Source organism: Anomaloglossus baeobatrachus, chromosome 7, assembly GCF_048569485.1.
Source record: "Anomaloglossus baeobatrachus isolate aAnoBae1 chromosome 7, aAnoBae1.hap1, whole genome shotgun sequence".
Classification (NCBI taxonomy): domain Eukaryota; kingdom Metazoa; phylum Chordata; class Amphibia; order Anura; family Aromobatidae; genus Anomaloglossus; species Anomaloglossus baeobatrachus.
The window spans coordinates 45,834,280-45,861,104 of record NC_134359.1 but is presented as its reverse complement, the minus strand read 5'-3'; the positions used below and the strand labels follow the sequence as shown (position 1 = coordinate 45,861,104).

At 48.9% G+C, this 26,825-nt stretch overlaps 1 protein-coding gene across 1 annotated transcript in view; it reads left to right on the top strand.

Moving 5' to 3' along the window:
• The window catches only part of LOC142245028 (interferon-induced helicase C domain-containing protein 1-like), a 145,616-nt gene that overhangs the window by 98,885 nt on the left and 19,906 nt on the right, over positions 1–26,825 (top strand). Inside the window, exons 10-12 of the mRNA XM_075317264.1 lie at positions 7,157–7,387; positions 20,078–20,337; positions 23,108–23,257. Of these exons, the coding sequence (XP_075173379.1) occupies positions 7,157–7,387; positions 20,078–20,337; positions 23,108–23,257 (641 nt within the window). The remainder of the gene's footprint in view (positions 1–7,156; positions 7,388–20,077; positions 20,338–23,107; positions 23,258–26,825) is intronic.

The following is a 26,825-nucleotide window of genomic DNA, read 5'->3' as shown; positions in this document are numbered from 1 at the left end:
CTCATCACTAGTTACGATTACTGAGCACCTGAGCATGGTAGTGCTCGCTCATTAATAGCTATGAGCATCTGAGCATGGTAGTGCTCGCTCATTACTACTTACGTATACCAAGCACCCGAGCATAGCAGTGCTCGCTCATCACTAGTTACAAGTACTGAGCCCCCGAGCATGGTAGTGCTCACTCATCACTAGTTACCAGTATTGAGCACCCGAGCATGGTAGTGCTCGCTCATCACTAGTTACCAGTATTGAGCACCCGAGCATGGTAGTGTCCGCTCATCACTAGTTACGAGTACCGAGCACCCGAGCATGGTAGTGCCCGCTCATCACTAGTTACAATTACTCTTTCTTCATCGTTCCTATGGGAGACCCAGACCATGGGTGTATAGCTTCTGCCTCTGGAGGACACACAAAGTACTACACTAAAAAGTGTAGCTCCTCCCTCCGAGCATATACACCCCCTGGATAACCAAATATAGCCAGTTCAATGCTTTGTGTTCAGGAGGCACACATCCACACATGCATTCTCATCTGATTTTTGATTTTAAAGAGTTTGAAAAAAAGCGGGTCCAAGCTGGACCCCCGGCATGTCCCTTCTCACCCCACTGTGTCGGCGGTGTTGTTAAGGTTGATTTCAAGGCTGGAGCCTTACATGCCGCGCTCCTTCACCATCCCTCGGGCTCTGGCTTGAAGTGGGAGCCAGCACGGTTCTCACTGCTTTGCAGGAGACCGGTCTCCATCCGCAGCCCTTTCAGGACCCTACCGGACGGAGCACTCATCCCTCAGGGACCTGGCCCTGCGTCTCACAAGCTAAGTATTTGAGACGTTATTGCAGGGGGTCCCTTGCATCTTTATTGTTGGGGAGAGTGTGTCAGGTTACTTTGGTGACATTTCCGGCCGGTTCTCTGGTTTTCACCTGAGAACCGCGCCGAGGGGGCCTGCGCGCCGGCCGCATTGTAAAATTTAGGCCCCGGCTTCGGCTGCGGCCTACTTTCGTTTTCACTGCCCCTGCATGTCAGTCATGCAGAGGGACAGTGCGGCGCCGCCCACTGGCCGTTCAGCACAGGGGAGGACACTCCTCTCTGAGGAGATGTTTCCCTCCCCTGTATATCTCCTTGGCCCTCCGGTTCCCGCTCTTGGACTAGGCCCCGTCCCCCCTCCTCACTCCGGCGCCATTTTATCAGCGTTCTCACACTGATCGGCGCTGGCTGCTGCATCTCTGCAACCTGTCTGGGGGTCCAAGCTGTGGGATCCGGAGGGCACACAAAACGGTCTGGTAAGCCACAACCTCTGGGTTGTGGACTTCTTATACACTCTCTGGGCATTCTGAAGTAGTGTATTCTTTACTGCAGAGCCTCCACCTCAGCAGCATGTCTCACACTAGGAGCAAGGCTGCAAGGCTGTACTCAATATGCACTGCATGTAAGCTCGTACTGCCCGAATCGAGCACATATCCTCACTGTGATGCCTGCTCTAACATGGTGGTGCCTCAGCCTGGAGTCTCCCCAGTGGTCCCTCCGGCTGCTCCGGCCCCGGTGGCTGAACCCCCGGCTTGGGTAGAATTGTTTTCTAAGTCTATCTCCCAGTCCTTTGCCGACTCCATGGGACAGCTGTCCCGGACTCTGCTGAGCATGCATCAGCCCCCTTCTCAGGGCGCCTCTGCTGCTTCGGCTCGCTCTGCATAGCTCACAGAGGATTCTTCATCTGCTCCCAGACCCCGTCCTCCTAAAAGGAGACGCAGGGTCCCCTCTCCTTCCTCGTCCCGCGGCTCCGATTCACGAGCCGACTCGCAGGACGAGGAGGATGTCTTTAATGGGGGCTCGGACGCTACCTCCATGTGCCCCATTGATCTGACCGAGGGTGATGCAGATGTTAGTGATTTGATTGCGTCCATTAATTCTGTACTGGATCTCAATATGCCAGTACCAGAGGAGCATCCCTCTCTGGCAGAAAAGCACCAGTTTACCTTGCCTAAGAGAACAAGGAGTGTGTTCTTTAACCACTCCAGTTTTCAAGCCACTGTGTCCAAGCCCAGAGCCTGTCCTGACAAACGCTTCCCAAAGCGTGGTTCTGATGACCGTTTTCCTTTTCCACCAGAGGTGGTCAAGGAGTGGGCTCACTCACCAAAGGTAGACCCTCCGCTGTCTAGACTCTCAGCCCGGACAGTTGTATCTGTGGCTGATGGCACCTCACTTAAGGATCCCACTGACCGCCAGGTTGACCTCCTGGCCAAGTCTGTCTATGAGGCGGCAGGGGCCTCGTTCTCCCCATCCTTTGCAGCAGTGTGGGCTCTCAAAGCCATCTCTGCTTCCCTAGAGGAGATGCATTCCCTCACTACGGACTCTATGCCTGAATTGGTTGCCTTAACTTCCCAGGCTTCAGCCTTTTCAGCCTACGCCATGTCTGCCATGCTGGAGGCCTCTCACCGCACTGCGGTGGCCTCCGCTAATTCCCTCGCTATCCGCAGGATCTTGTGACTTCGAGAGTGGAAGGCAGATGCTTCCTCAAAGAAGTACCTTGCTGGGCTCCCATTTGCTGGGTCCAGGCTGTTCGGTGAACAACTGGATGAAATTATTAAGGAGGCTACTGGCGGGAAGAGTACTTCCTTGCCACAGACTAAAACCAGGAAACCTGTCCAGGGCAGGAACCAGTCGAGGTTTCGTTCCTTTCGTTCCTCTAACTGGTCATCCTCTAAGCCCTCGACCTCGTCCGCTAACTCAGCCAAGGACCAGAAGCCCACCTGGCGCAAGAAGCCGCGTCCACAAAAGACCGCAGGAGCTGCTGCCACCAAGGCAGCCTCCTCTTGACTATCTGGCCGAGCCAGCGACGTCCTTGGTCGGTGGCAGGCTCTCCCACTTTGGCGACGTGTGGTTTCAACACGTCTCCGATCAGTGGGTGCGGGATATCATCTCCCACGGCTACAGGATAGAGTTCTCTTCCAGCCCGCCAAACAGATTCTTTCTGTCAACTCCCCCCTGCTCCAAGGCCGCCGCCTTCTCTCAGGCCGTGGCATCCTTGCAGGCCAACGGAGTAATTGTACCGGTTCCCGCCAGGGAACGGTTCAGAGGTTTTTACTCAAATCTCTTCCTAGTCCCCAAAAAGGACGGTTCCTTCCGGCCCATCCTGGATCTCAAGCTTCTCAACAAGCATGTTCAGGTGCGGCATTTTCGCATGGAGTCTCTGCGATCAGTCATTGCCTCACTGACCCAAGGAGATTTCCTGGCATCCATCGACATCAGAGATGCCTATCTGCATGTGCCAATTGCAGTTTCACACCAGCGTTGGCTACGTTTTGCAATCGGAGAGGAACATTTCCAATTCGTGGCTCTCCCCTTCGGGTTAGCCACGGCCCCTCGAGTATTTACCAAGGTCATGGCAGCAGTGGTTGCGGTTCTGCACCTCCAGGGGTTGGCAGTGATTCCTTACCTGGACGACCTTCTTGTCAAGGCTTCATCCAGTGCAGACTGTCAGCGGAGTGTCTCGCTCACTCTCACCACTCTTGTCCAATTCGGGTGGCTTGTCAATCTGCCCAAGTCCACTCTGACCCCGACCCAAAAACTCACGTACCTAGGGATGCAATTCGAGACTCTGCCGGCACTTGTCAAGCTGCCCTTAGTCAAACAGCAGTCCCTCCATCTGGCGGTGCGCTCTCTGTTGAGGCCCCGCCGTCATTCCATCAGGCACCTCATGCAGGTGCTGGGTCAGATGGTGGCGTCAATGGAAGCGGTTCCCTTTGCCCAGTTCCATCTGCGTCCTCTGCAGCTGGACATTCTCCGCTGTTGGGACAAGCGGACTTCTTCCTTGCACAGGTTGGTGGCTCTGTCGCCACAGACCAGGAGCTCTCTTCAGTGGTGGCTTCGGCCCCTCTCTCTGTCTCAGGGACGCTCCTTCCTGACCCCGTCCTGGGTGATCCTCACCACGGATGCCAGTCTATCCGGCTGGGGAGCAGTATTTCTCCACCACCGAGCACAGGGCACTTGGACTCCGTCCGAATCAGCCCTCTCGATCAATGTGCTGGAAATCAGAGCTGTGCTCCTAGCTCTCATAGCCTTTCACCACCTGTTGGCGGGCAAGCACATTCGAGTCCAGTCAGACAACGCGACAGCAGTTGCCTACATTAATCACCAGGGCGGGACTCGCAGCCGCCTGGCAATGTTGGAGGTTCAACGCATCCTTCAGTGGACGGAGGACTCCAAGTCCACCATATCCGCAGTCCACATCCCAGGCGTAGAAAACTGGGAGGCAGATTATCTCAGCCGTCAAACCGTGGACAGCGGCGAGTGGGCTCTGCATCCGGCAGTGTTCCGGTCGATCTGCCGCAAGTGGGGCACTCCGGAAGTGGATCTAATGGCATCCCGGCACAACAACAAGGTCCCGGTTTACGTGGCTCGCTCCCACGATCCTCAGGCCTTTGCAGCGGACGCGCTGGTTCAGGATTGGTCACAGTTCCGTCTGTCTTATGTGTTTCCCCCTCTGGCTCTCTTGCCCAGAGTCCTGCGCAAGATCAGAATGGAGGGCCGTCGGGTCATACTCATTGCCCCAGACTGGCCCAGGCGAGCTTGGTACCCAGACCTGCTCCGTCTGTCCGTAGAGGTGCCGTGGCATCTCCCGGACCACCCAGACCTTCTCTCACAAGGTCCGTTTTTCCGCCAGAATTCTGCAGCTCTCAGATTGACGGCGTGGCTCTTGAGTCCTGGATCCTGACGGCTTCCGGCATTCCTCCCGAAGTCATCTCCACTATGACTCAGGCTCGGAAGTCTTCCTCGGCCAAAATTTACCACAGGACTTGGAGAATTTTCCTGTCCTGGTGTCGTTCTTCCGGTCATGCCCCTTGGCCTTTTTCCTTGCCGACCATCCTGTCCTTTCTACAGTCCGGTCTGCAGCTAGGACTATCCCTCAATTCCCTTAAGGGACAGGTCTCGGCTCTGTCAGTGTTGTTCCAGCGGCGTATCGCCCGACTGGCCCAGGTGCGCACCTTCATGCAGGGCGCATCTCACATCATTCCACCTTACCAGCGGCCTTTGGATCCCTGGGACCTTAATCTGGTCCTCACGGCCTTACAGAAACCCCCCTTTGAGCCTCTTAGGGAGGTTTCTTTGTTTCGACTTTCACAGAAAGTCGTCTTTCTGGTGGCCATAACTTCTCTCAGGAGAGTCTCTGATTTGGCTGCGCTCTCTTCGGAGTCACCTTTTTTGGTTTTTCATCAAGACAAGGTGGTTCTCCGTCCGACTCCGGACTTTCTCCCTAAGGTGGTGTCTCCTTTCCACCTTAACCAGGACATTTCATTGCCTTCCTTTTGTCCGGCTCCTGTTCATCGCTTTGAGAAAGCGTTGCATACTTTAGATCTGGTGCGGGCGCTCCGGATCTATGTGTCACGCACCGCTGTTCTTAGGCGGTGCACCTCTCTTTTTGTGCTGACCACAGGTCAGCGCAAGGGTCTCTCGGCTTCTAAACCGAACCTAGCTCGTTGGATTAGGTCGGCCATATCCGATGCCTACCAGTGTACTCAGGTGCCTCCCCCGCCGGGGATCAAGGCACACTCGACCAGAGCTGTCGGTGCCTCTTGGGCTTTCAGGCACCAGGCTACGGCTCAGCAGGTCTGTCAGGCTGCCACTTGGTCTAGTCTGCACACCTTTTCGAAGCACTACCAAGTGCATGCTCATGCTTCGGCAGATGCGAGCTTGGGCAGACGCATCCTTTAGGCGGCTGTCGCCCATTTGTGAAGTTAGGTTTTGCCTACTTCTCAGTTTTCTGTTTATTTCCCACCCATGGACTGCTTTGAGACGTCCCATGGTCTGGGTCTCCCATAGGAACGATGAAGAAAAAGAGAATTTTGTTTACTTACCGTAAATTCTTTTTCTTATAGTTCCGTAATGGGAGACCCAGCACCCTCCCTGTTGCCTGTTGGCAGTTTCTTGTTCCGCGTGTTATCACCGGCTGTTGTTGTAGACAGAGGCTCCGGTTGTTCCGGTTTTTTGCTCTATCTCTACTTGTGGGTGGCTATTCTCCTTCAGCTTTTGCACTAAACTGGCTATATTTGGTTATCCAGGGGGTGTATATGCTCGGAGGGAGGAGCTACACTTTTTAGTGTAGTACTTTGTGTGTCCTCCAGAGGCAGAAGCTATACACCCATGGTCTGGGTCTCCCATTACGGAACTATAAGAAAAAGAATTTACGGTAAGTAAACAAAATTCTCTTTTTTATTAATTCCACCTATACTAAAAATATTTTTCAATAGTATATGACTTTTTTTGTATTGGGACAGAATCTGAAAAATATTTTGTAAACAGCTTAAGGGTGCTTTACACGCTGCGATATCGCTAACGATTTATCGTCGAAGTCACGGTGTTTGTGACGCACATCCGGCGTCGTTAGCGACATTGCAGTGTGTAACATGTACGAGTGACCTTCAACGATCGCAAAAGTGGTAAAAATCGTTGGGTTTGGAGAGGTTGTCCAAAGACCAAATATCGTTGTCTGGTGAGTAACGTGGTTGTTTGTCGTTCCTGCGGCAGCACACATTGCTATGTGTGACACCGCAGGAACGAGGAAACTCACCGTACCTGCGTCCTGCCGGCAATGAGGAAGGAAGGAGGTAGGTGGGATGTTCGGCCCGCTCATCTCCTCCAATCCTCTGCTATTGGGCGGCCAATTAGTGACGTCGCTAAGACGTCGAACGAACCGCCCCCTTAGAAAGGAGGCGGTTTGCCGGTCATAGCGACGTCGCTAGGCAGGTAAGTGCGTGTGACGGGTGTAAGCGATGTTGTGCGCCAAGGGCCCGTGATGCACAACCGACCGGGGCGGGTACGCTCGCTAGCGATATTGAAACCGATATCACAGCGTGTAAAGTACCCTTTAGAGTATTCTAAAATACCAATTGCATCGGTTCTATACTTCCCAGTTACCCACAATCTCCTGTGAGAAAATGTAATCATGAACCTGTGACTATGGTCTTATTGTCATATTGGGACATTTAGGAGGAGCCTTGTGAGGTGAGCCTGGTCTGTTCGCCTCTCTCACTCAACCAGCAGGCCAGTCCAAGAGCCGCTCATTAGCAGTGAGGAACTGATAGACCCGTCCTACTTTCTACCTAAATGTCCCGTTCAGCTGGATGCATCCAATCAATGTTACTTATCTTACTTTCTCGACTTTCTAGCTGCCAAAGAAGGGAATCGTAAACAGCATGTCTTTGCGCTGCATCTAAAGAAGTACAATGACGCTCTGCAGATCTACGACACAATCCGCATGAATGACGCATTAATGCATCTTAAGAAATTTTATGATGAAGAGACGAAGAAGGCAATATTGGTGAATGAGTCTGAGGAAACCTGCTCCTTGATGGATAAAATTGATGAAACTGATAAATTTCTGACCGACTTATTCTTTGGTAAGCACTGCTCCATCTGGTTGAGATACATCAGAAAAAAATGCTGCGTCAAGGGATCATTGTAACAGTTGCAAGAAATTTAGCTAATACCATCTTTTTTTCAAATTCTTTTATTTATAAATGTAATCCTTTAACAGTACACGTAACAGTTCTTAAGATCAAATGGACCTTTGTAAGATACATTCAACACACCAAAAAATAGGACATAAGGCACACTTTACATTTTTACATTGTGACAGAAAATGTCCCCGCAAATGCCCCCTTTCAGGTGTATAGACATTCAAGGTTCCATCTAGCTTTTTCAAAGAATAAATTCACATTTAACAGGTAACATATGTAACTCACCAAGAATAGTAAGAAGCGAAAGAGGAAAAGACCAGAAAGAAAGCAAGAGAAATAAAACAGAGAATAGAAAAGAGTGAGAAACTGGGGAAAAGGAGGAGGGTGGTGGGGGGGGAGGGCTGGGAGGTGGAGGGGCCAGGTGGGGGTAAGAAGGGGTGGGGGGGCTGGGAGGTGAAGGGGCCAGGTGAGGGTAAGAAGGGGTGGTGGGGGGGCTGGGAGGTGGAGGGGCCAGGTGAGGGTAACAAGGGGTGGGGGGGGTCTGGGGATCCGCTTATGTACTACCTTCTGTGGTTCCCTCAGTCGCCTCAACACTGCCCACCAGAGCACCATAGTCCTCCGAGTGCTGGAAGTCCATCCACTCCCTCCACGTGGCCCAAAATTTCTCATATGAGTTGTGTAATGATGAAGTTAGATCCTCCATATACATGAGGTCATTGACCTTATTGATCCATTGAACCAGCGAGGGGGGTGCCGTGCTCCTCCATCTCTCTGGGATGCACACTCTCGCCGCCATGATGAGGAATTTCCTCAGAGATTTTTTGTATATTTTTTCAGAAGTCCCGCAGTGATGTAACAGGGCGGCAGCAGGTCCCAATTCCTCCTCTCCACCCGTCACCCGTGAAATGATATCAGACACTCCCCTCCAGAAGGGCCGGATCGCCTCACATTCCCAGAACACGTGTAGAATGTTGCCCTCTGCTGTGCCACACCGCCAGCACATGGGATCAACCGTTGGGAACATCGCATGTAACCTCGAAGGTACTCTGTACCATCTGGTTAGCAGCTTGTAGCTAGCCTCTTGAAACCTGGAGCTGATGGAGGATGTGTGCGCCAATCTGAAGACCCTTTCCCACTGTGTTGGTGTCAGCTGGATTCCCAGATCCCGTTCCCACTGTGAAGCAAAAGGGGGGATTTGTTGGTCCGGGGGCGAAGATAAGAGCGAATATACTGCCGAAAGAGAATGCCGTATCGTGCCTGGTCCCATACATATTTGTTCAAACTGTGTCTTGGGTCGCTGAAAGAGGGATCTGGCTGGAAGGCTACTGAAAAAGTGTGCCAGTTGCAAGCATCTCCAATGACCAAGTGAGCTGGGATCCTGTTTAGCTGCCAATCCCTCTACCGACGGCCAGGTGTCCCGGTTTCCAAAGTCCTCTACCCGATCCACCCCGCCCCGAACCCAAGACTGAAAAACTGGATCCGCTCTGCCTGGCTCAAAGGCAGGATGGCTCAGGATTGGCGTCAAGCTCGATTGCCTGGGTAACATTTCTGATTGCACCTTCCCCGTATTACAGTATTTCACAGTTGACCCGATAGTTGGATGTGTTTTCAAGCTTGCAGGGACCTCCGAGAGCACCCATGGCAATTTGTTGAGGGGAATTGGGGAAAAGGACTGTTCAATTTGTATCCAAGCCTTTTGAGACCCGTTCCTGCACCAATCAATCATTCTAGTTAGATGACCTGCTAAATGATACCTTCTCATGTCTGGCAGCCCAATCCCCCCGCTACACTTGGTCCTGTGCAAAATAGCTCTTTTTATTCGTACCGATTTACCTGCCCAAATGAAGGAGGACTGAATGGACTCCAGAGATTTGAAAAATCCTGAGGGTATTTTGATTGGGAGCGCCTGCAGTAGATATAGAATTCTAGGTAAAATATTCATTTTGTAAATCTGGCTTCTGCCAAACCAAGAGAATAATGATTTCCCCCATCTGTCACAGTCTCGCCTAATGGAAGACAGCAGAGACGGGAAGTTCTGAGAGTAGAGCAGACCGAGATCCCCAGTCAGCCGTATCCCCAGGTAATTTAGAGATTGGGATGCCCATCGGAAATTAAACGATCCCTTCAACTCTTCCACCTCTTTGGATGAGAGATTTATGTTAAGGGCCTCAGATTTCGTGAAATTTATCTTGAAATTTGATAAACTGGAGTATCTCCGGAATTCCCTCATTAAGTTGGGCAGGGAGATCTTGGGGGCTGAAACGAAAAACAGGAGATCGTCCGCATATGCAGCTACTTTGTGCGTAACATGGCCCACCCCAATACCCGCAATATCTGAGTTGGCTCGTACGTGTCTGAGGAAGGGTTCTAGCGTCAAGATGAAGATTAAGGGAGACAGCGGACATCCCTGATGGGTGCCATTAGATATTTTAAATGGGTCCGACAGAATCCCATTCACTCGGACTCTCGCCGAGGGTACCGAGTATAAAGACATGATCCAACGCATCATTCCACTTCCGAACCCCAGACACCCGAGCGTGGCTTCCATAAAGGTCCAATCCACTCTATCAAAAGCCTTTTCGGTATCAGTTGACAGCAGGATAGAGGGTAGACCCCCACTTTTAGCTTTATATATCAAATTAATGGCCTTAACTGTGTTATCACGTGCCTCACGACCCGCCATAAACCCTGCCTGATCTGGGTGGATTATTTGAGAGATCAGAGGTGCCAGCCTGCTTGCAAGGATTTTAGCAAATAATTTTGTATCCACATTCAACAGGGATATCGGGCGATAGCTAGCACATTGTGTTGGGTCTTTCCCCATCTTAGGTATTACCGTGATGTGTGCTCTCAATGAATCTGCATTGGGAGTTGAGCCCTCTGAAGCCCTAGAATTAAAGGCTGACAGGAGGTGTGGGGATATAATCTCCTTAAGTTTTTTGTAGTATACGAGGGGGAGTCCATCAGGCCCAGGTGCCTTTCCCGATTTGGATGACCCTATTGCGTCCACCAGCTCTTGATTTGAAATTGGAGTTTCCAATGCGGCTATCTCGGAGTCTGTCAACCGCGGCATTTTTGCTTCTCTGATGTACTCTGAAATTTTACTTTTAATAGATGATTTTGACAAAGTGGGGTCATGTGTCTCTAAATTATATAGGGATGCATAGAATTTTTGGAACGTCTCCGCAATTTCTGCCGAAGAATGTAATATTGATCCCTGAGGGTGTGTAGGGGAAATTTTTGATATAAAGGTTGTCGCCTGTTGTTGTCTGAGTGCTCTCGCTAATGTCTTGCTACACTTGTTCCCGTATTCATAAAAATGTCTACGGCATCTATTGAGGACCCCTTTTGCCTTGCTGTTGAGTAGTTTCCGTAGCTCATCCCGGACTTTGAATAAGGTTCCCCCCACCTCCGCCGAGGGCATCTGCTTATGTTGTGTCTCCAGATCTCTCAGCTGTGTTAGCAGTCTGTTGACCTCTAGTTCCCTTTCCCTCTTTCTTCTTGCCCCTTGCTGTATGAGAACCCCTCGAATAACACATTTGTGGGCCTCCCAGACCGTCGTTTCTGATGTATCCCCACCCGCGTTCAACGTAAAGTATTCAGTCAGGGAGTTCTGTACTGACTGAAGGCTTTCAGGGTCCTCCAGTAGGGAAGTGTTCAGTCTCCATTGCCACTGCTGTGGAAACGGAGACTGTAGCACCATAGACACAGTGCAAAGTGCATGGTCAGAGAATGTTATGCTATCTATCTGGGCTTTGGAGATCCTTTCGAGGTCTTTATGTTTTACAAAAAAGTAGTCCAATCTGGAGTATACCCCATGTGCATTTGAATAGAAAGAGTAGTCCCTGTCAGACGGGTGTAACAATCTCCATGTGTCCACGAGCTGCTGCTCATGTAATAAGTACCGCAGCCTGCGGAGGGCTGATGTAGGATGTGCAGAGGCCCCCGAGGAGGTGTCCTGAGCTGGGTTTAGAGCGATATTGAAATCCCCCCCCATAATGAGTGTCCCCTCCACGAAATCCTCCATAGTTTCAACAAATCCAGCCAGGGTATCAATTTGCCCCACATTGGGGAGGTATATAGAAGCTAATGTGTAAATATGCGTAGCGATCCTGCCCTTCACCAACAATACCCGTCCCCTGTCATCACTGCGAGAGTCCATGAATTCCCAAGGGATGGAGCGCGAGACAAGAATACTAGTACCTCGGGACTTCGGATCCGGCGAGAAGCTATGATACGCCTCAGGGAACCAGCGTGATGTCAATTTAAACGGTTTATGTTTGCACAGATGCGTTTCTTGCAAGAAAGCAATTTGGACCCCCATTTTTTTTAACGTATTTGCCAGGATAGACCTCTTACCCGGGCTATGTAAACCTTTCACATTCAATGTCCCACATTTCACCTCAGAGTTCCCTGGTTTATGCATGTTGGGTCAGAAACAGTGTTGAACCCCCTACAAAACACTGACTGGATACGGGAAAGTGGGGTAAGGATCGGGTGGGGGGGGGATCAAGAATCAGGTAGAAAAAAGAACTAGCAGCAAAGAAGAAAGAGCAGAGAGAGAGAAAGAAAGAAAAAAAAAAGAGATAAGTATTAGCAGACAGAAAATATGAACAGTAACAGCTGGCCTAAAGGAATGGCCAGTAAGTTTCACACAATAAAACTATGCAGTCTCTGAAGAACTTAGAGACCTGGTGCTCTCCAGCTGGGAGAACCACCCTTGGGGTGCGTGGAAGACCAAGGGCAAAAGCTAAACAAGCTCGAGGCAGAAATGACAATATTATAGTGAACTGAAAACCCACGTCTCACCCCCCCGTTACACGACAGGGCAGTGAGAGGCACATTTCTTAGAAGAACAACACGCTTATCAGACTATCCATCAACATTATCAATTGAAGGGTCCATGTGAGACCCCCTTAGGGGGAGAGAGAGACAAAGAGAGGGGGTGTGAAAGGGAGAGCGAAAGAGATAGAAAAGGGGAAGAAAGGGGAGAAAAAGATAAAGAAGAGAGAGAGTGGAGGAAGAGAGAAAAAGGGGCGAAAGAAAAACGACGGAGCAGAGAGAGAGAGAAGAAAGAGAGAAAGGGACGAGAGAGAAAAGGAGGAGCAAGAAGAGAGAGGAGAAAGAGAGGGAAGAGAGAGAGAGAGAAGAGGGAGAGAAAGAGAGAAAAGGGAGGAACACAAACTGATAAAAGAGAGCATAGAGGGGAAATAATAATCTCTCCACCTCTCTCCCTGCCACCCAAGAAAAGAGAGACAAATACATTTCAAGTAGCAATTAACCCAATATTTAAGTTCGCGTCCGGCCTATAAGGGGCCATCCTCCCACATCTCCCGCTCCCCCCACCACAAGATAGAAAACCGCAATCAGACCCAAGTCTTCAATCTGGCTCCTCCTGGGAAGATTCTCTGGCCGGCTTGGGATCCCTGGAACTCTTCTGAGGTCTTGCACGGCGGCGTCCACCTTCTCTTCTTCTTTGGGGTAACCCGACGGGTCTGTCCATATGTAGCCAGTTAGGGATCTCTACTGCCGGTGTATCAAGAAATTGGAAGAGACCCTCCACCTCCTCCGGCCGCTTCAGCAGATATTGGTCTCCATTGTGGCGTACTATTAGGTGAAATGGATGTCCCCATCTGTAAGATGCTCCTTTCTCTTTAATTTTTTGTAGAATAGGGAGGAGCTGACGCCTCATATACAGGGTTCTGGCTGATATGTCAGGAAAAAGCTTGATTTCAGACCCTTTGTAAGAGACGGTTCCATGGACCCATGCTTTCCTCAGTATGGCTTCTTTATCCGTGTAGTAATGCAGTCTGCACAGAACATCTCTCGGCTGTGCTGTGTCACCCGGCCCCTGGCGGAACACTCTGTGGACTCTGTCGATCACATAAGTGGAGTCCTCTGCAGCTCCCATCACTTTGTTGAAAATTAAAGTTACAGACTTAAGGAGGGCTGCTGCTGCTATCTCTTCTGGGATGCCTTTTAAACGAATAGTATTTCGCCTCCCCCTGTTTTCTTGATCATCTAACAGGATGGCGACAGATTGCAGGTGTGTACTGGCTTTGGATAGAGTTTGCTCCAGTGTGTTAACTCTTTCAAATAGTGTAAACACATCATTCTCCACTGCAGTGGTGCGTGTATCCAGAGCATCAATGTCCCCTTTCACAATGGACAGAGCCCTCTCATGTGCCGCCTCCATTTTAGTAACTAGATTGTCCAGGTCATGTTTGGTGGGGAGAGCAGCCAGCAGCTGCAGGATGCGCTCTGTATCCACAGTGGAGCTTCCTGGGTTAACTCCTTGTGTGAGCTGACCTCCATTTTGGTTCCCCTGACTGTGTGGGGATTGACTGCTTTGGGAGCCTGACAACTCCTGACATGCCTGGGAGGCCCTGCATTCATTACCCCCATGCATATCTCCATCAGTGCCCAGACTCCTGCTCTCTTCACCAGCCTGGCTCATCAAGCTCTGCTGTGGGGCCTGAACTCCACCGCCCCCCTCCTTCTGAGTATTCTGTGCAGCAGCCTCACCTCCTGTATACCCCTGCACCACTGGTCTCTGTGACGAAAGCAGAGATCTCGGTCCCAGCTGATCTCTGACGGTACCGCCCTGTACCTGCACGCCATGCATCGCCACCGCCACTTCTGTCCCGCTGCCACCACTGACGGCTGCTGTTGCTGCAGGCCCCTGCCTCATGGATGCAGGTGCCATTACTGGAGCAGGCCTGGAGACCGGAGAGAGCTTCCCCCCTTTGAACAGACGATCCACTGCTGCGCTGCTGCTTCTCAGGGCTGGTGGTCCGGTCTGTGGTGCTGTGCCTCTCTTCCCCGGCATGTTAGAGAGTGCCAGGTGGGTTTTGCTATGTTATTTGCCACCTCAGCTTGCAAGAGCTCCTACAGAGCACGTCTGCCTGCCATCAAGCTCAAGCCACGCCCCCCAGCTAATACCATCTTGATTGCTATTATGACCGTTGCGTTTTATCTTCAAAAGTGGCCGATTGGGTATCAGTAGTCGAGATCGAGATCGGTGGTTTCTAAGGCCACTGTACAGCTTAGATAGCTGTTGGCCAACAATCTTCACCATTCTTTGATTGACGGCTCTGGCTTTATAGAGCCAGGGAAGGGTGGGGAAAGATGGAAAACAAGCAGGTATGTAATGTAACCACTAGTGGGAGCTGGAACACCGGTGAGTTAGAGTCAGGACTTGGAAACACAAGGTAAGGCAGGTGTAAACACTAACCGATAAAAAAGAGAAGTCATACTACCAGGGTCAAAGCCGGGAGGTCTCGCAGTACCAGGGAGCAGAAGACCGCATCAGGAGTCAACCGGAGATCGAAGACCAGGAGGTAGCTTCAGGAGCCAAGGGTGAGCAGAGACTAGGTCAGTCACTAGCCGAAGTTGGAACTGGGAGATCAAGCAATGGCGGGAGCTGGAAGTCAGGGAGGAAGGACTGGATGGGGAGGCTGGAAGTCAGGGAGGACGGACGACACGGAGGCAGAATCAAGAGCACTTACAAGGACCAGGCTATCATGCTGTGAAGGAAGACTGTAACTGGCGACACTCCAGGGAAAACCATGATGCCTAGCGTGAGTCCCGGAGCGAGGCCCCACAGAGCAAGCCCTGCCCATCAGACTTAACCCTGCAGGGGCCAGCAGCAGTCATGACAAGGTAGACATGAACCGCAAATCCAAAAATCATCAGTTAATCTAATGCCACTAGGCAAATATTTACATACCTGAACATGAGGTTTTTGGTTTAACATTTTGATCAGTCTGTATGAAGCCCACTGCCACGTCCCGGCAAACCTCTGAGTGGGTCCCTAACTTATCTGAAGCCTTAAAAGCTGCAGTGCCGTGTGCCAACCACCACTGCAGCAACAGTGCATCAACAGGGCAGGTGACCTGGTGCCTCACAACACCCGTGCTGGAAGGCTGAGTCCCCATGAACAAAGAACCTCATGTTCAGGTATTTAAATTTTTGCCTAGAGGCATTAGATTAACTGTTGATTTTTGGATGTGCGGTTCATGTCTAATTCTCCAGTTATGCTAAGGTGTATTTGTGCCGCCCCAGCAGCGGATCGAACCACTCGGGTCCGGGGGTGGTGTCCGTTCTTGGCTCGAAGGTCTCCGGACCCGGGGGCTTGGGGCCACACTCTAAGTGAAAGGGGATATTTACAAGGGATTTGGTAGATAGTTCGTGATGCCACCCATGGTGTGCGGTAATAGGAAGGTATCGCCGCTGCCGTTGGGAGCACCCGGGGTGATGGAGTCGGGCAACAAGGTGTCGGTGCACTCCACGGGTAGGGGAAGGCCCCGGGACTCGGTGGGGTGCAGGGATCACTTGGGTACTCACTCAGTCAATAAGCAGACGCTGAAAACCCGGGTAAATCAAATCTCGGGGTATCGCTGCCACTTGAGGGGAGCTCGTCCGGGTCCCGTCCCCTACAGTGTTGCCTGGTGATCCGTGACCTGCCTCCTGGCACTATGTTTAACTTCAACGTAGTGGCCCAGTAGTCTGAAACGTGCCGGGTCCCGCTCCCCACTGTGGCTAAGTGTGGGAGCCTGCTCTCAGGGCTCACGCTTTGGATTTTCTTGGACCGTTTATTTGGAAGGCCCTACCCCCCTCGTTGTGCTAGTGCCCCGATTCTGGAGCGGGTGGGAACAGATCATAAAGGCTCCGTTCTCAGGTGAATTGCCGGCTTGCCTGAAGCTTCTCCCCGACCTAGGGTCTGTGTACCCCGCCGTGCCTTCGGTCCCGGACCGGTTATAGTGCCAGGCTGCTGACCATCCTCCTTGACAGGTCCAGGCACCTAGCCGCAATCCTCTGCGACCGGGGGTCGACTCCTCTAGGTCCAGACCACCGTCTGCAACCTAGACAGCTTCTCTTGGGAGCCACCACTCCCAACCTCCTCTGAGCTCCTCGCAGCTCGAGGGCTACTTCACTCCTCTCCTCTCACTGACTACCAAACACTCACTGACTACACTACTCACCTCCCCTCCCTGACCCCCCAGGTGGGCGACTCTATTCCACTCAAGCCGTCCACTGGTGTGACTGGTGAGTGTGGTGCAGCGTGTATCTAGGATTTGATTTGCTGTTGGAGGCAACACTGTAAGATGGGGACCCAGAACCATGAGGGACTTGTAATACTGCACGGAAGGGCAATTTGTGCAGTACCCTGTGACGACCTGATAGTCCAGGGGTGTCACATTCCCCCTTGGTTAAACGTAGCTCGTCCCCGAGCTACAGGACATCCAGAGGTTTATTTTTGCATTTGGGAAGAAAAAGAATAACATTTTATTTACAAATTCACGTCCCACATTAGGGAGGCACATTTCTTAAAAGTTACTTTAAACTTTTAGAGTTCATCTTTAACCATGGAATGCTACCGGTTATGCTATTAGCGGAGGCTCAACCTGCTCCGTTGCAGCCTCTTCCTGCGACAGTCCAATCCCAACGTCGCGAATCCCATCAACCCACCACCCAAACAACCTGACCCCCTGCATTCCTACTTGTGGGTCCGTGACCAGGTTAAGGTCCCGGGTGTTGAAAGATGACTCTGTTAACAGTCCTGAGCAACCTGGTAGCCATTGCCCGTTGCAACAACCTCCACCAGGGCCCCCCTGGCGCCGTCTACCAGCACTGCACCGTCCAAGTCCCTGATGGTCTTTTCCGTATAACAAAGTGTGGAAAAAGGTTCAACAAGGAGGGAGCAGTCTATTTATAGCATAACTTTTCTGTCACCTTCCATCAGGGACCCTTCAGCCGATCCCAGGTGGCCTCCTCCATTTAGAACTCTGGAGAAGGTTTAACAAAGGTGACAGTCCACACAAAACTTTTTAGAAACTTGCAGGTTCTGGTCCCTTTAACGTCTGGCACCTCCTGGACACAATCTAGCAAAGTGTCCGGGCAAACCACAGCGACGGCATATGGGCAGTAGTGACCGGGGTTTCATCATCTGAGGTGGACTCCTCTTCCACTTCAATCATCCCTAATTCGTGCATTGCCCATGATGACAGAGACATCCGATAGCCATTTCCTCCAAAACATGGTACCCAGGCAGCCTCCGGAGTGCTGGACCCTGAATCGCCTTCCTCCATTTCCTCCGGGTTCCGATTTTATGGTAACCAGGACAATCTGATCAGTAGTCACGGCCTGGTCATCTCCAGCAGGATCTGAGGAATCCGCTGCCGATGTAGCGGGCAGCGTCTCGGAACCAGCCGTGGTATAGGGCGAAGGTGACGGCGGCTGAATGTTCGCGGCGGGCGAGGGCAGACCAGACCCCGCAGCCATATAGGCTGGGTCAACCGGGGATGGGTAGCTGCTTACCCGCTCCTCGCGTGGGACTTCAATCTCAAGGGCTTGCACCGCCGCGGCCGTCCTCCACACTTCGTTCCAGGCAGCTGTCCACGGGATCAATATCCTCAGCTGAACAGTTGGGCTCTTCTGACATCTTGCCTTTGCAGGGCCCAGGAACGTTATGGCAGAGTCCTGGCGTTAAAGCTTCTCTTCCACTGTTACATGCCGTCATGCCCCCTCGGTTTTCGCCTGCCACTCACTGCTGCGCTGGGGCCCTCTGGGAACTTCCGGTTCTGGGCCGACTCTCAGGACGAAGGGCGGGGCTTCTGCTTTGCGCGTTTTTGGTCGAGAAGACGGCGTTTTGGCGCCAAAGATGGCGGAAAATGGTGGAAATGGCAGGAACGGGACTTTTGACATGCAGTTTTTGGATTTTAAGGTGCACGTCACCCAGGTTAGTGGGTCCTTTCCGAATCCTGTTCGTGACGCCAGAATTTTAAGAAGGTGTGCCGCTCCAGCAGCGGATCGAACCGCTCGGGTCCGGGGGTGGTGTCTGTTCGTGGCTCGAGGGTCTCCGGACCTGGTGGCATGTGGCCATACTCTAAAGGACACTTTACACACAGAGATAAATCTGCGGCATATCTGTGGTTTCAGTGAAATTGTGGACAATCAGTGTCAGGTTTGTGGCTGTGTACAAATGGAACAATATGTCCATGATTTCACTGCAACCACAGATCTGCCAAACATTTATCTTTGTGTGTAAAGTGGCCTTAAGTGAAAGGGGATATTTACAGGGGATTTGGTAAATAGTTCGTGACGGCACCCCGTGGTGTGCATAATGTAAAGGTACCGCCGCTGCCGTTGGGAGCACCCGGGGTGATAGAGTGGGGCAGCAAGCTGTTGTTGCCCTACACGGGTAGGGGAAGGCCCCGGGACTCGGTGGAATGTCATGGGTTGCAGGGATCACTTGGGTACTCACTCAGTCAATAAGCAGACGCTGACAACCGGGTAAACCAAATCTCGGGGTATTGCTGCTGCTTGAGGGGAGATTGTCCGGGTCCCGTCCCCTACAGTGTTGCCTGGTGATCCGTGACCTGCCTCCTGGCACTAAGTTTAACTTCAACGTAGTGGCCCAGTAGTCTAAAACTTGCCGGGCCCCGCTCCCCACTGTGGCTAAGTGTGGGAGCCTGCTCTCAGGGCTCACGCTTGGGATTTTTTTGGACCGCTTATTTGGAATGCCCTATCCCCCTCGTTGCGCTAGTGCCCTGATTCTGGAGTGGGTGGGAACAAATCATAAAGGCTCCGTTCTCCTCAGGTGAATTGCCGGTTTGTCTGAAGCTACTCCCCGACCTAGGGTCTGTGTACCCCGCCGTGCCCTTGGTCCCGGACTGGTGATAGTGCCAGGCTGCTGACCATCCTCCTTGACAGGTCCAGGCACCTAGCCGCAATCCTCTGCGACCGGGGGTCGACTCCTCTAGGTCCAGACCACCGTCTGCAACCTAGACAGCTTCTCTTGTGAGCCACCACTCCCAACCTCCTCTGAGCTCCTCGCAGCTCGGGGGCTACTTCACTCCTCTCTCCTCACTGACTACCAAACACTCACTGACTACACTACTCACCTCCCCTCCTTGACCCCCCAGGTGGGCGACTCTATTCCACTCAAGCTGTCCACTGGTGTGCCTGGTGGGTGTGGTGCAGCGTGTATCTAGGATTTGATTTGCTGTTGGAGGCAATACTGTAAGATGGGGACCCAGAACCATGAGGGACTTGGAATACTGCATGGAAGGGCAGTTTGTGCAGTACCCTTTGACGACCTGATAGTCCAGGGGCATCACATATTTAACAGTGCGGCCCCACCATGGTGCACTGAGTGAAAAGACTTGGTTTGAACCATCTTTTTGTGCTGACAGAGTCCAATTAACTTTTTTTTTGTCTTGTGTGGTGCAAAGCAGATTGACTTTAGAATAGAGGTGCACAAATCAATTTGTATTAATTATGCATTTCTCCCAAATTTTGGAACCTCCAAAACTTGCATTTTTTTGTATTTCAATTTGTGCTAATTCCGGCAAAATGGTGGACAATGGGAGAGCCAAGTAGAGGTGAGGGCAAAGGAGAAGCGAGTGTAAATGATTTCTTTCTTTCATTTAACCACTTCTCCGCAAATTCAATTTGTACCAAATTTGTTTGATTTATATACTGTATTTGTTCATAAATCCCCTCCCGAATTTGACAGATTTCCCAAATTTTAAATTTAGGAGATTTGGTAATCTATACTTTGTGTTTACATCTAGCAATTAATAATAATACTGTATATTTACTGTATATTACGGCATATTTCCTCAGCACATAAAACAAAACTTGAGCAACTGGCTGAAATAAAAGAGTATGAAAATGAGAAACTTACCAGACTAAGAAGATCCATAATGGAAGAGTTCACCAGGAATAGCAAAGCCAGAGGAATTATATTTACCAAGACTCGGCAAAGCGCTGTCGCTTTATGTCAGTGGATTGATGACAATGAAAAGTTCAAAGACGTTGGCATCCGGGCAAATTACATTATTGGAGCAGGGAGCAACAGTGAATTTGTAAAACCCATGACTCAGGTACTGGTCCAATAAAATGTCCGTTTTCAGTATTGTAACGCTTATGTCCGGGGTAGCGCCAGTGAGTGTGGTTAATGGACCCAATGGACCACAGGGGGGACCCCGGGGTTACGTTTAATGAGAGGGGCTTAACTAAGCGCCCACCGTGAGATGGATGCCAAGTACCACTCCCAGGGCGGTGATTGGGACTATAGAAGTTAATTCCCAGGGCAGGTGATGGACTCAGGAATAGGTGGGTACAGGCAGGGTGACTGAGGCAGGCTGGACAGGAATAATGGTGGGCACGGCAGTACAAACCACTATAGAAAGGCAGGTACAGGAGACGGACACAGGGATAACGGGACCTGACAACTAGCTAGCGGACTGGAATATAAACTAACTAGAAGCGTTTCGCAGGCACCTTCCCTAATGGGAGGGTGCCTTAAATACACAGTGCCTCTCAGCAATAGTTGCGCGCATCTTAGTTGCACTCCCGGGAATCCTGTGCAGCATGCAAAGCACCCAGGAAGTGAGGAAGGAGGCTAAAACAACACATGTGGATGGCCGGGGTGGTGCGGGGTACGATGTGACCTGGCCAGGGCGGTGAGTAAGTCACTGTCTCTGCAGAGACTCTGGCGCTACAAGAATTATGTAAAAGAATGGCTGTTCCATCAATTTTTATGACAGTCACCAACCAGAACTAGGGTAGTACTTTAAAAAAGATCAATATTTTAATTTAGTGGTCATGAATCTCGAAAAGCTGATCCTCCGCTCTGAGCAGTAATGGCCACCATATTGGTTCTCGTTTAACTTTTCTAGAAATTATGACATATAAGAAAAGACTGTTCTTGGCCCCTGTCACCTGTCTGAACTTGACTGCAAATATTTAAATTTCCCATAAAATAGTACTTATAATACTATTTTCCTTAGTTTTCAGTTGTGCCATACCTCTTGATCCACCTAGAAATGTATGGCTAATTGACAATTGGACCATATGTGTTACCAGTTGAGGGGCAGCAGCTCTAGATATCCTGACATTATCCAATCATAGCTGACTTTTTAGAGAAACTATATTTTGATAAGAAGAATACACCGTGTTTCAAATTATTATGTAAAAAGAGTTTAGGAGTGATAAGGTTAGACATTTTTTGTTTGTCATGTAAACTCATTGACGGTGATGTGTGTCCGGGCTCTTTATATCACTGAAAGCAATTGCAGATACCTGTGCACATTAGTTTGGCAGGTGTGTCCAAATAAAGGCAAGACTACTTAAGAAGGCTGTTCCACATTATTAAGCAGCCTACATCTTTTGCCAAAATGGGGAAGAAAAAGGATGTGTCGGCTGCTGAGAAGCAACAAATTGTGGAGTATTTAGGTCAAGGCATGACTACAATCAGCATTGCCAAGACAATTCATCATGATCATCGCATCAAGAAGTATGTAGCTGATTCACAGCACACACGTGTGCGTGCTGATAAGGAAAAATTGAGGACTCTTTCCAACAGGCAATTGCGTCAGGTTAAAAGAGCAGCTGCTAAAATGCCTTGTCATAGCACCAAACAAGTTTTTGAAGCTGCTGGTGCCTCCCAACGTCCCCCGAACAACAAGATGCAGGGTCCTTCAGAGGTTTGCATCTGTGCGTAAGCCATCCTGTCGACCACCTCTATCCACTGCACACAAGCAGAAACGGCTCCAGTGGCCAAACCATACATGAAGACTGACTTCCAAACTGTTTTGTTCACCGATGAGTGCCGTGCAACGCTCGATGGTCCAGATGGATGGAGTGGAGGATGGCTGGTTGATGGACACCCCATGAAAACTCAGCTAAGGTGCCAACAAGGAGGAGGTGGAGTAATGTTTTAGGCTGGAATCATGGGGAGAGAGATTGTCGGCCCCTTTAGGATCCCTGAAGGGGTAAAGATGAACTCCATAATCTATGTGGAGTTTCTAAAACAGCCCTTCCTGCCATGGTTCAGGAGGAAGAATCGTGTATTCCGCAGCAGGATCATTTTCATGCATGATAATGCACCGTCTCATGCTGCAAATAACACATCTGCATCTCTGGCTGCTATGGGCATAAAAGAGGACAAACGTATGGTGTGGCCACCATCTTCCCCTGACCTCAACCCCATTGAGAACCTCTGGAGCATTATCAAAAGGAAAGTCTATGATGGCGGGAGGCAGTTCACATCTAAGCAACAACTCTGGGAGGGTATTCTGTCCACATGCAAAACAATTGAAGCCCGAACCATCCAAAAACTGACAAATTCAATGGATGAGAGAGTTCAGAAGCTTCTTTCAAACAAGGGGTCCTATGTGCAAATGTAACATCACCTAGAATTAAGTTTTGACTTGAAAACTGTTTGATTTCATTTTGTAATAAGCTGATAATGCTTATAATTTCACAATTGACCATTTTGTTTTACAAAATAAAAATAAAAAGGTTGAAAACTCTGCTGTGCATAATAATTTGGAACATGCATTTTGAGTGTTTATTAGTATTAAAAATATACTGTTTTCATAGGCAGTTTGATCAAAAACATTTCAATTATACTCGAATAGTAGATGACCGGAAAATAACAATGACTGCAATTCATAAAGCTAATTTAGGAAAATATGAAAAAATATGTTTTGCATAATAATTTGGAACACAGTGTAATAACACCCAGAGATACAGATGCAAGACTCTAAATGAATAAGAATAGTCTTACAGTTTTGGACTTTCCCTTGAGATATATATATATATATATATATATATATATGCAAGATCATCTCATTGTTTTACTTTCAGAATGAACAAAAGAAAGTTATTCACAAATTTAGCAGTGGAGAAATTAACCTACTGATTGCAACAAGTGTCGCTGAGGAGGGTTTGGATATCAAGGAGTGCAACATAGTTATCGTATATGGTTTAATCCACAATGAAATAGCAATGGTGCAGGTAAGTGTTTGTATATGAAAAGCAAAAAGAAAATGAAGTCTTTAAATTTGCCTCAGTAACCCTCTATCCCATGGCCCAAAAATACCAAAACATGGATACAATTTGCACATAAAAAATATCTTTTTATTGGGTCAGGCATAAGAGTAAATCATGGGGTATAGATAGTAATAACAGATAATACAGGTTAACAGGCAAGGAAAGGCGAGCAAAAATCCCCATGTGGGGCTGCATGGAAAAAAGGAGTAAGTAGCAGGGTATGCTTGCTCCCTGGTGAGGTAAGTGCACGTGGTTTACAATTAAGGCAGGCACAAAAAAACCAATGTAACAACCAGGATTAAACGGTCAGTGCACAAATGCCAATGAAACACATTACCACAGCACCGAACCCAGCAGGGAGCTTACCATAATTAGAGACTCACATGCAGGCACACATGGGGACCAGTCCCAACACGTGTTTCGTGGGGTGACTTCCTGGGGTCCCCTGAGGAAGTCACCCCACGAAACACGTGTTGGGACTGGTCCCCATGTGTGCCTGTATGTGAGTCTCTAATTATGGTAAGCTCCCTGCTGGGTTCGGTGCTGTGGTAATGTGTTTCATTGGCGTTTGTGCACTGACCGTTTAATCCTGGTTGCTACATTGGTTTTTTTGTGTCTGCCTTAATTGTAAGCCACGTGCACTTACCTCACCAGGGAGCAAGCATACCCTGCTACTTACTCCTTTTTTCCATGCAGCCCCACATGGGGATTTTTGCTCGCCTTTCCTTGCCTGTTAACCTGTATTATCTGTTATTAGTATCTATACCCCATGATTTACTCTTATGCCTGACCCAATAAAAAGATATTTTTTATGTGCAAATTGTATCCATGTTTTGGTATTTTTGGGCCATGGGATATAGGGTTACTGAGGCAAATTTAAAGACTTCATTTTCTTTTTGCTTTTCATATGTTATGTGAAGTTGTTGCCTATCACTCTATGAAGTCCTGCTTTACTGCTCTGCTTGTTTTTAAGTGTTTGTATATGCATATATGTACATATATACTATAACACAGCATATACACTGGCAAGCAAAAGGGTAACACTGTTTTGAACTCTTGACTTTCAGGCTCCATATCTCACCATCCACTACAGCTTTGAGCGTGAGACAACCTTTATTTTATAGACACTCATCTTGGTTATTTCATATAGAAATTTCACTTGGAACTATTTAGCATATGATTAGTTATACAGATTCTTGTCATGTTACTACATTGTTACTGTTTTGCTCCTGGTGGTGGATAACTTTTTCTTCCTCTATGTTACAAATAGCAACCTTTTTCTTACATTCCCTAATAGCTCAGAGTGTTATTAGGTTGATTCCCCTAGGTTGCTGGTCCAAATTGAGGAGCAGCCATATAGAAGAGTTCCCAAGAAAAGAGAAACAACATCATCCAGTTCATCAATAGTAGTCTCTCGTGGAGAAAATGGCTAAACTGCATCATGGTGGCACCATGAAAGTTGGAATAAAACAAAATGCAGTCTGTCCATCCATTTAAAAGCCAAGTGGTGGACGTTCAGGCAAAATATTGGAGTCAACATGTCGGCTCATCACAAGGTCTAAATCAGTTATAGCGCGACAAACCTGACTTTAGAAGCAGCCTGTATGCTTCATAATAGTGAGATCACAGACGTCCATGCAAACACCCGTGGGACGCACATTCTGACAAGTTTGGAATGGTGGATCGAAAAAAGAGAAGAAAGGGGCCTTTTCACGCAGCGTTATCGCTAACGATATGTCGTCGGGGGGTCAATGAATTTGTGACGCACATCCGGCGTCGTTAGCGACATCGTTGCGTGTGACACCTATGAGCGAGTGTTAACGATCAAAATTGCTCACCTAATCGTTGATCGTTGACACGTCGTTCATTTCCCAAATATCGTTGCTGGTGCAGGACACAGGTTGTTCGTCATTCCTGAGGCAGCACACATCACTACGTGTGACACCCCGGGAACGACGAACAACAACGTACCTGCGTCCTTACGGCAACGAGGTGGGCATGTCATTAATGCGGCTGGTCTCCGCCCCTCCGCTTCTATTGGTGGGCCGCTGTGTGACGTCGCTGTGACAACGAACGAACCTCCCCCTTAAAAAAGAGGTTGTTCACCGGCCACAGCGACGTCTTTAGGAAGGTAAGTATGTGTGACGGGTACTAGCGATATTGTCTGCCACGGGCAGCGATTTGCCCGTGACGCACAAACGATGGGGGCGGATGCTTTCACGAGTAAAACAGCCTGAAGCCTCAACTTTAATATCGTCATAAGAAGTGTTGGCTTAAGTTTTCAGAAAAGAACAAAAAGTGGATAGTAGAAGATTGGTAACGGGTGATTTGGAGAGATGAGACGAAAGTCTATAGATGGCTCTGATGGGTGTAAATGGGTCTGGAAGAAACAAGGGAAAAAGGGGCTAATGGATCAAGAAATTGAAGGAACTAACAAGACCGGTGGAGGAAGCCTAATGATATGGGATTGTTTTACAGCCAAAGTGTTGGTTACTTGACCAGGATCAATAGTGGTCTCAGTTCTGAGCTATATGTGAGTATCCTACAAGACAAGTTACTTTGTACACTCGAATACTATGGGTATGAAAAGGACGACATAGTGTTCCAGCAGGACAACGACCTGAAACATACGTTGAAATTGACGAAGAAATGGTTCAATAACAGTGAAGTAAAGGTGCTGGATTGTCCCCACAGTCCCCAAACCTCAACCCAATCCAACAGTTGTGGATAGCGTTGAAGAAAAAGCTGTGTATATACCCAAGTGAGTTGACCAGAATGTACCAATATTGGGACCGTGTAAAAGAGACCTGGCATAAGATTTCGGTCGAGACTTGCTTGAATCTAATAAAGAGCATGCCCAGAAGGATTCAGGCAGTGTTAAAAGCCAAAGGTGGATTTACTAAATACTAACAAAATAAAAAAAAATAAAGTTTAGATTTTTAGGAGCAAAACAGTAACAATGCAGTGACATGACAAGAATCTGCGTAGCTAATTATATGCTAAATAGTTGCAAATCTATGTATGAGATACCAAGCTGATTGTTTACAAAATGAAGGTAGTTTCGCGTTCGAAGCTGTAGTGGATGATGAAATATGGAGCTGGAAAGTCAAAGGTTCAACACATTATTACCCTTTTGCTCATTAGTGAAGATACACTGAAAGACAATATATACATATAAAATATATATACACTGAACAAAAATATAAATGTAACACTTGTTTTTGCTCCCATTTTTCATTAGTTGAACTGTGAGAGAAAAAAGCCTTTTGTGTACATAGAAAAAGTTTTAGATCTTTAAGTTCAGCTTATGAAAAATGGGAGCAAAAACAAGTGTTGCGTTTTATTTTTGTTCAGTGTGTGTATTGATCAACAACTATGTTCTCAATCAACCCAAAAGACTCATAAATATCAAAGCTTTATATTTTTAGAAGTTGGAGTGTTTTTTTTTTAGATTTGGCTATCTTAGGAGGATATCTGTTTGTGCAGGTAACTATTACTGTGCAGAATTATTAGGCAACTTAATAAAAACCAA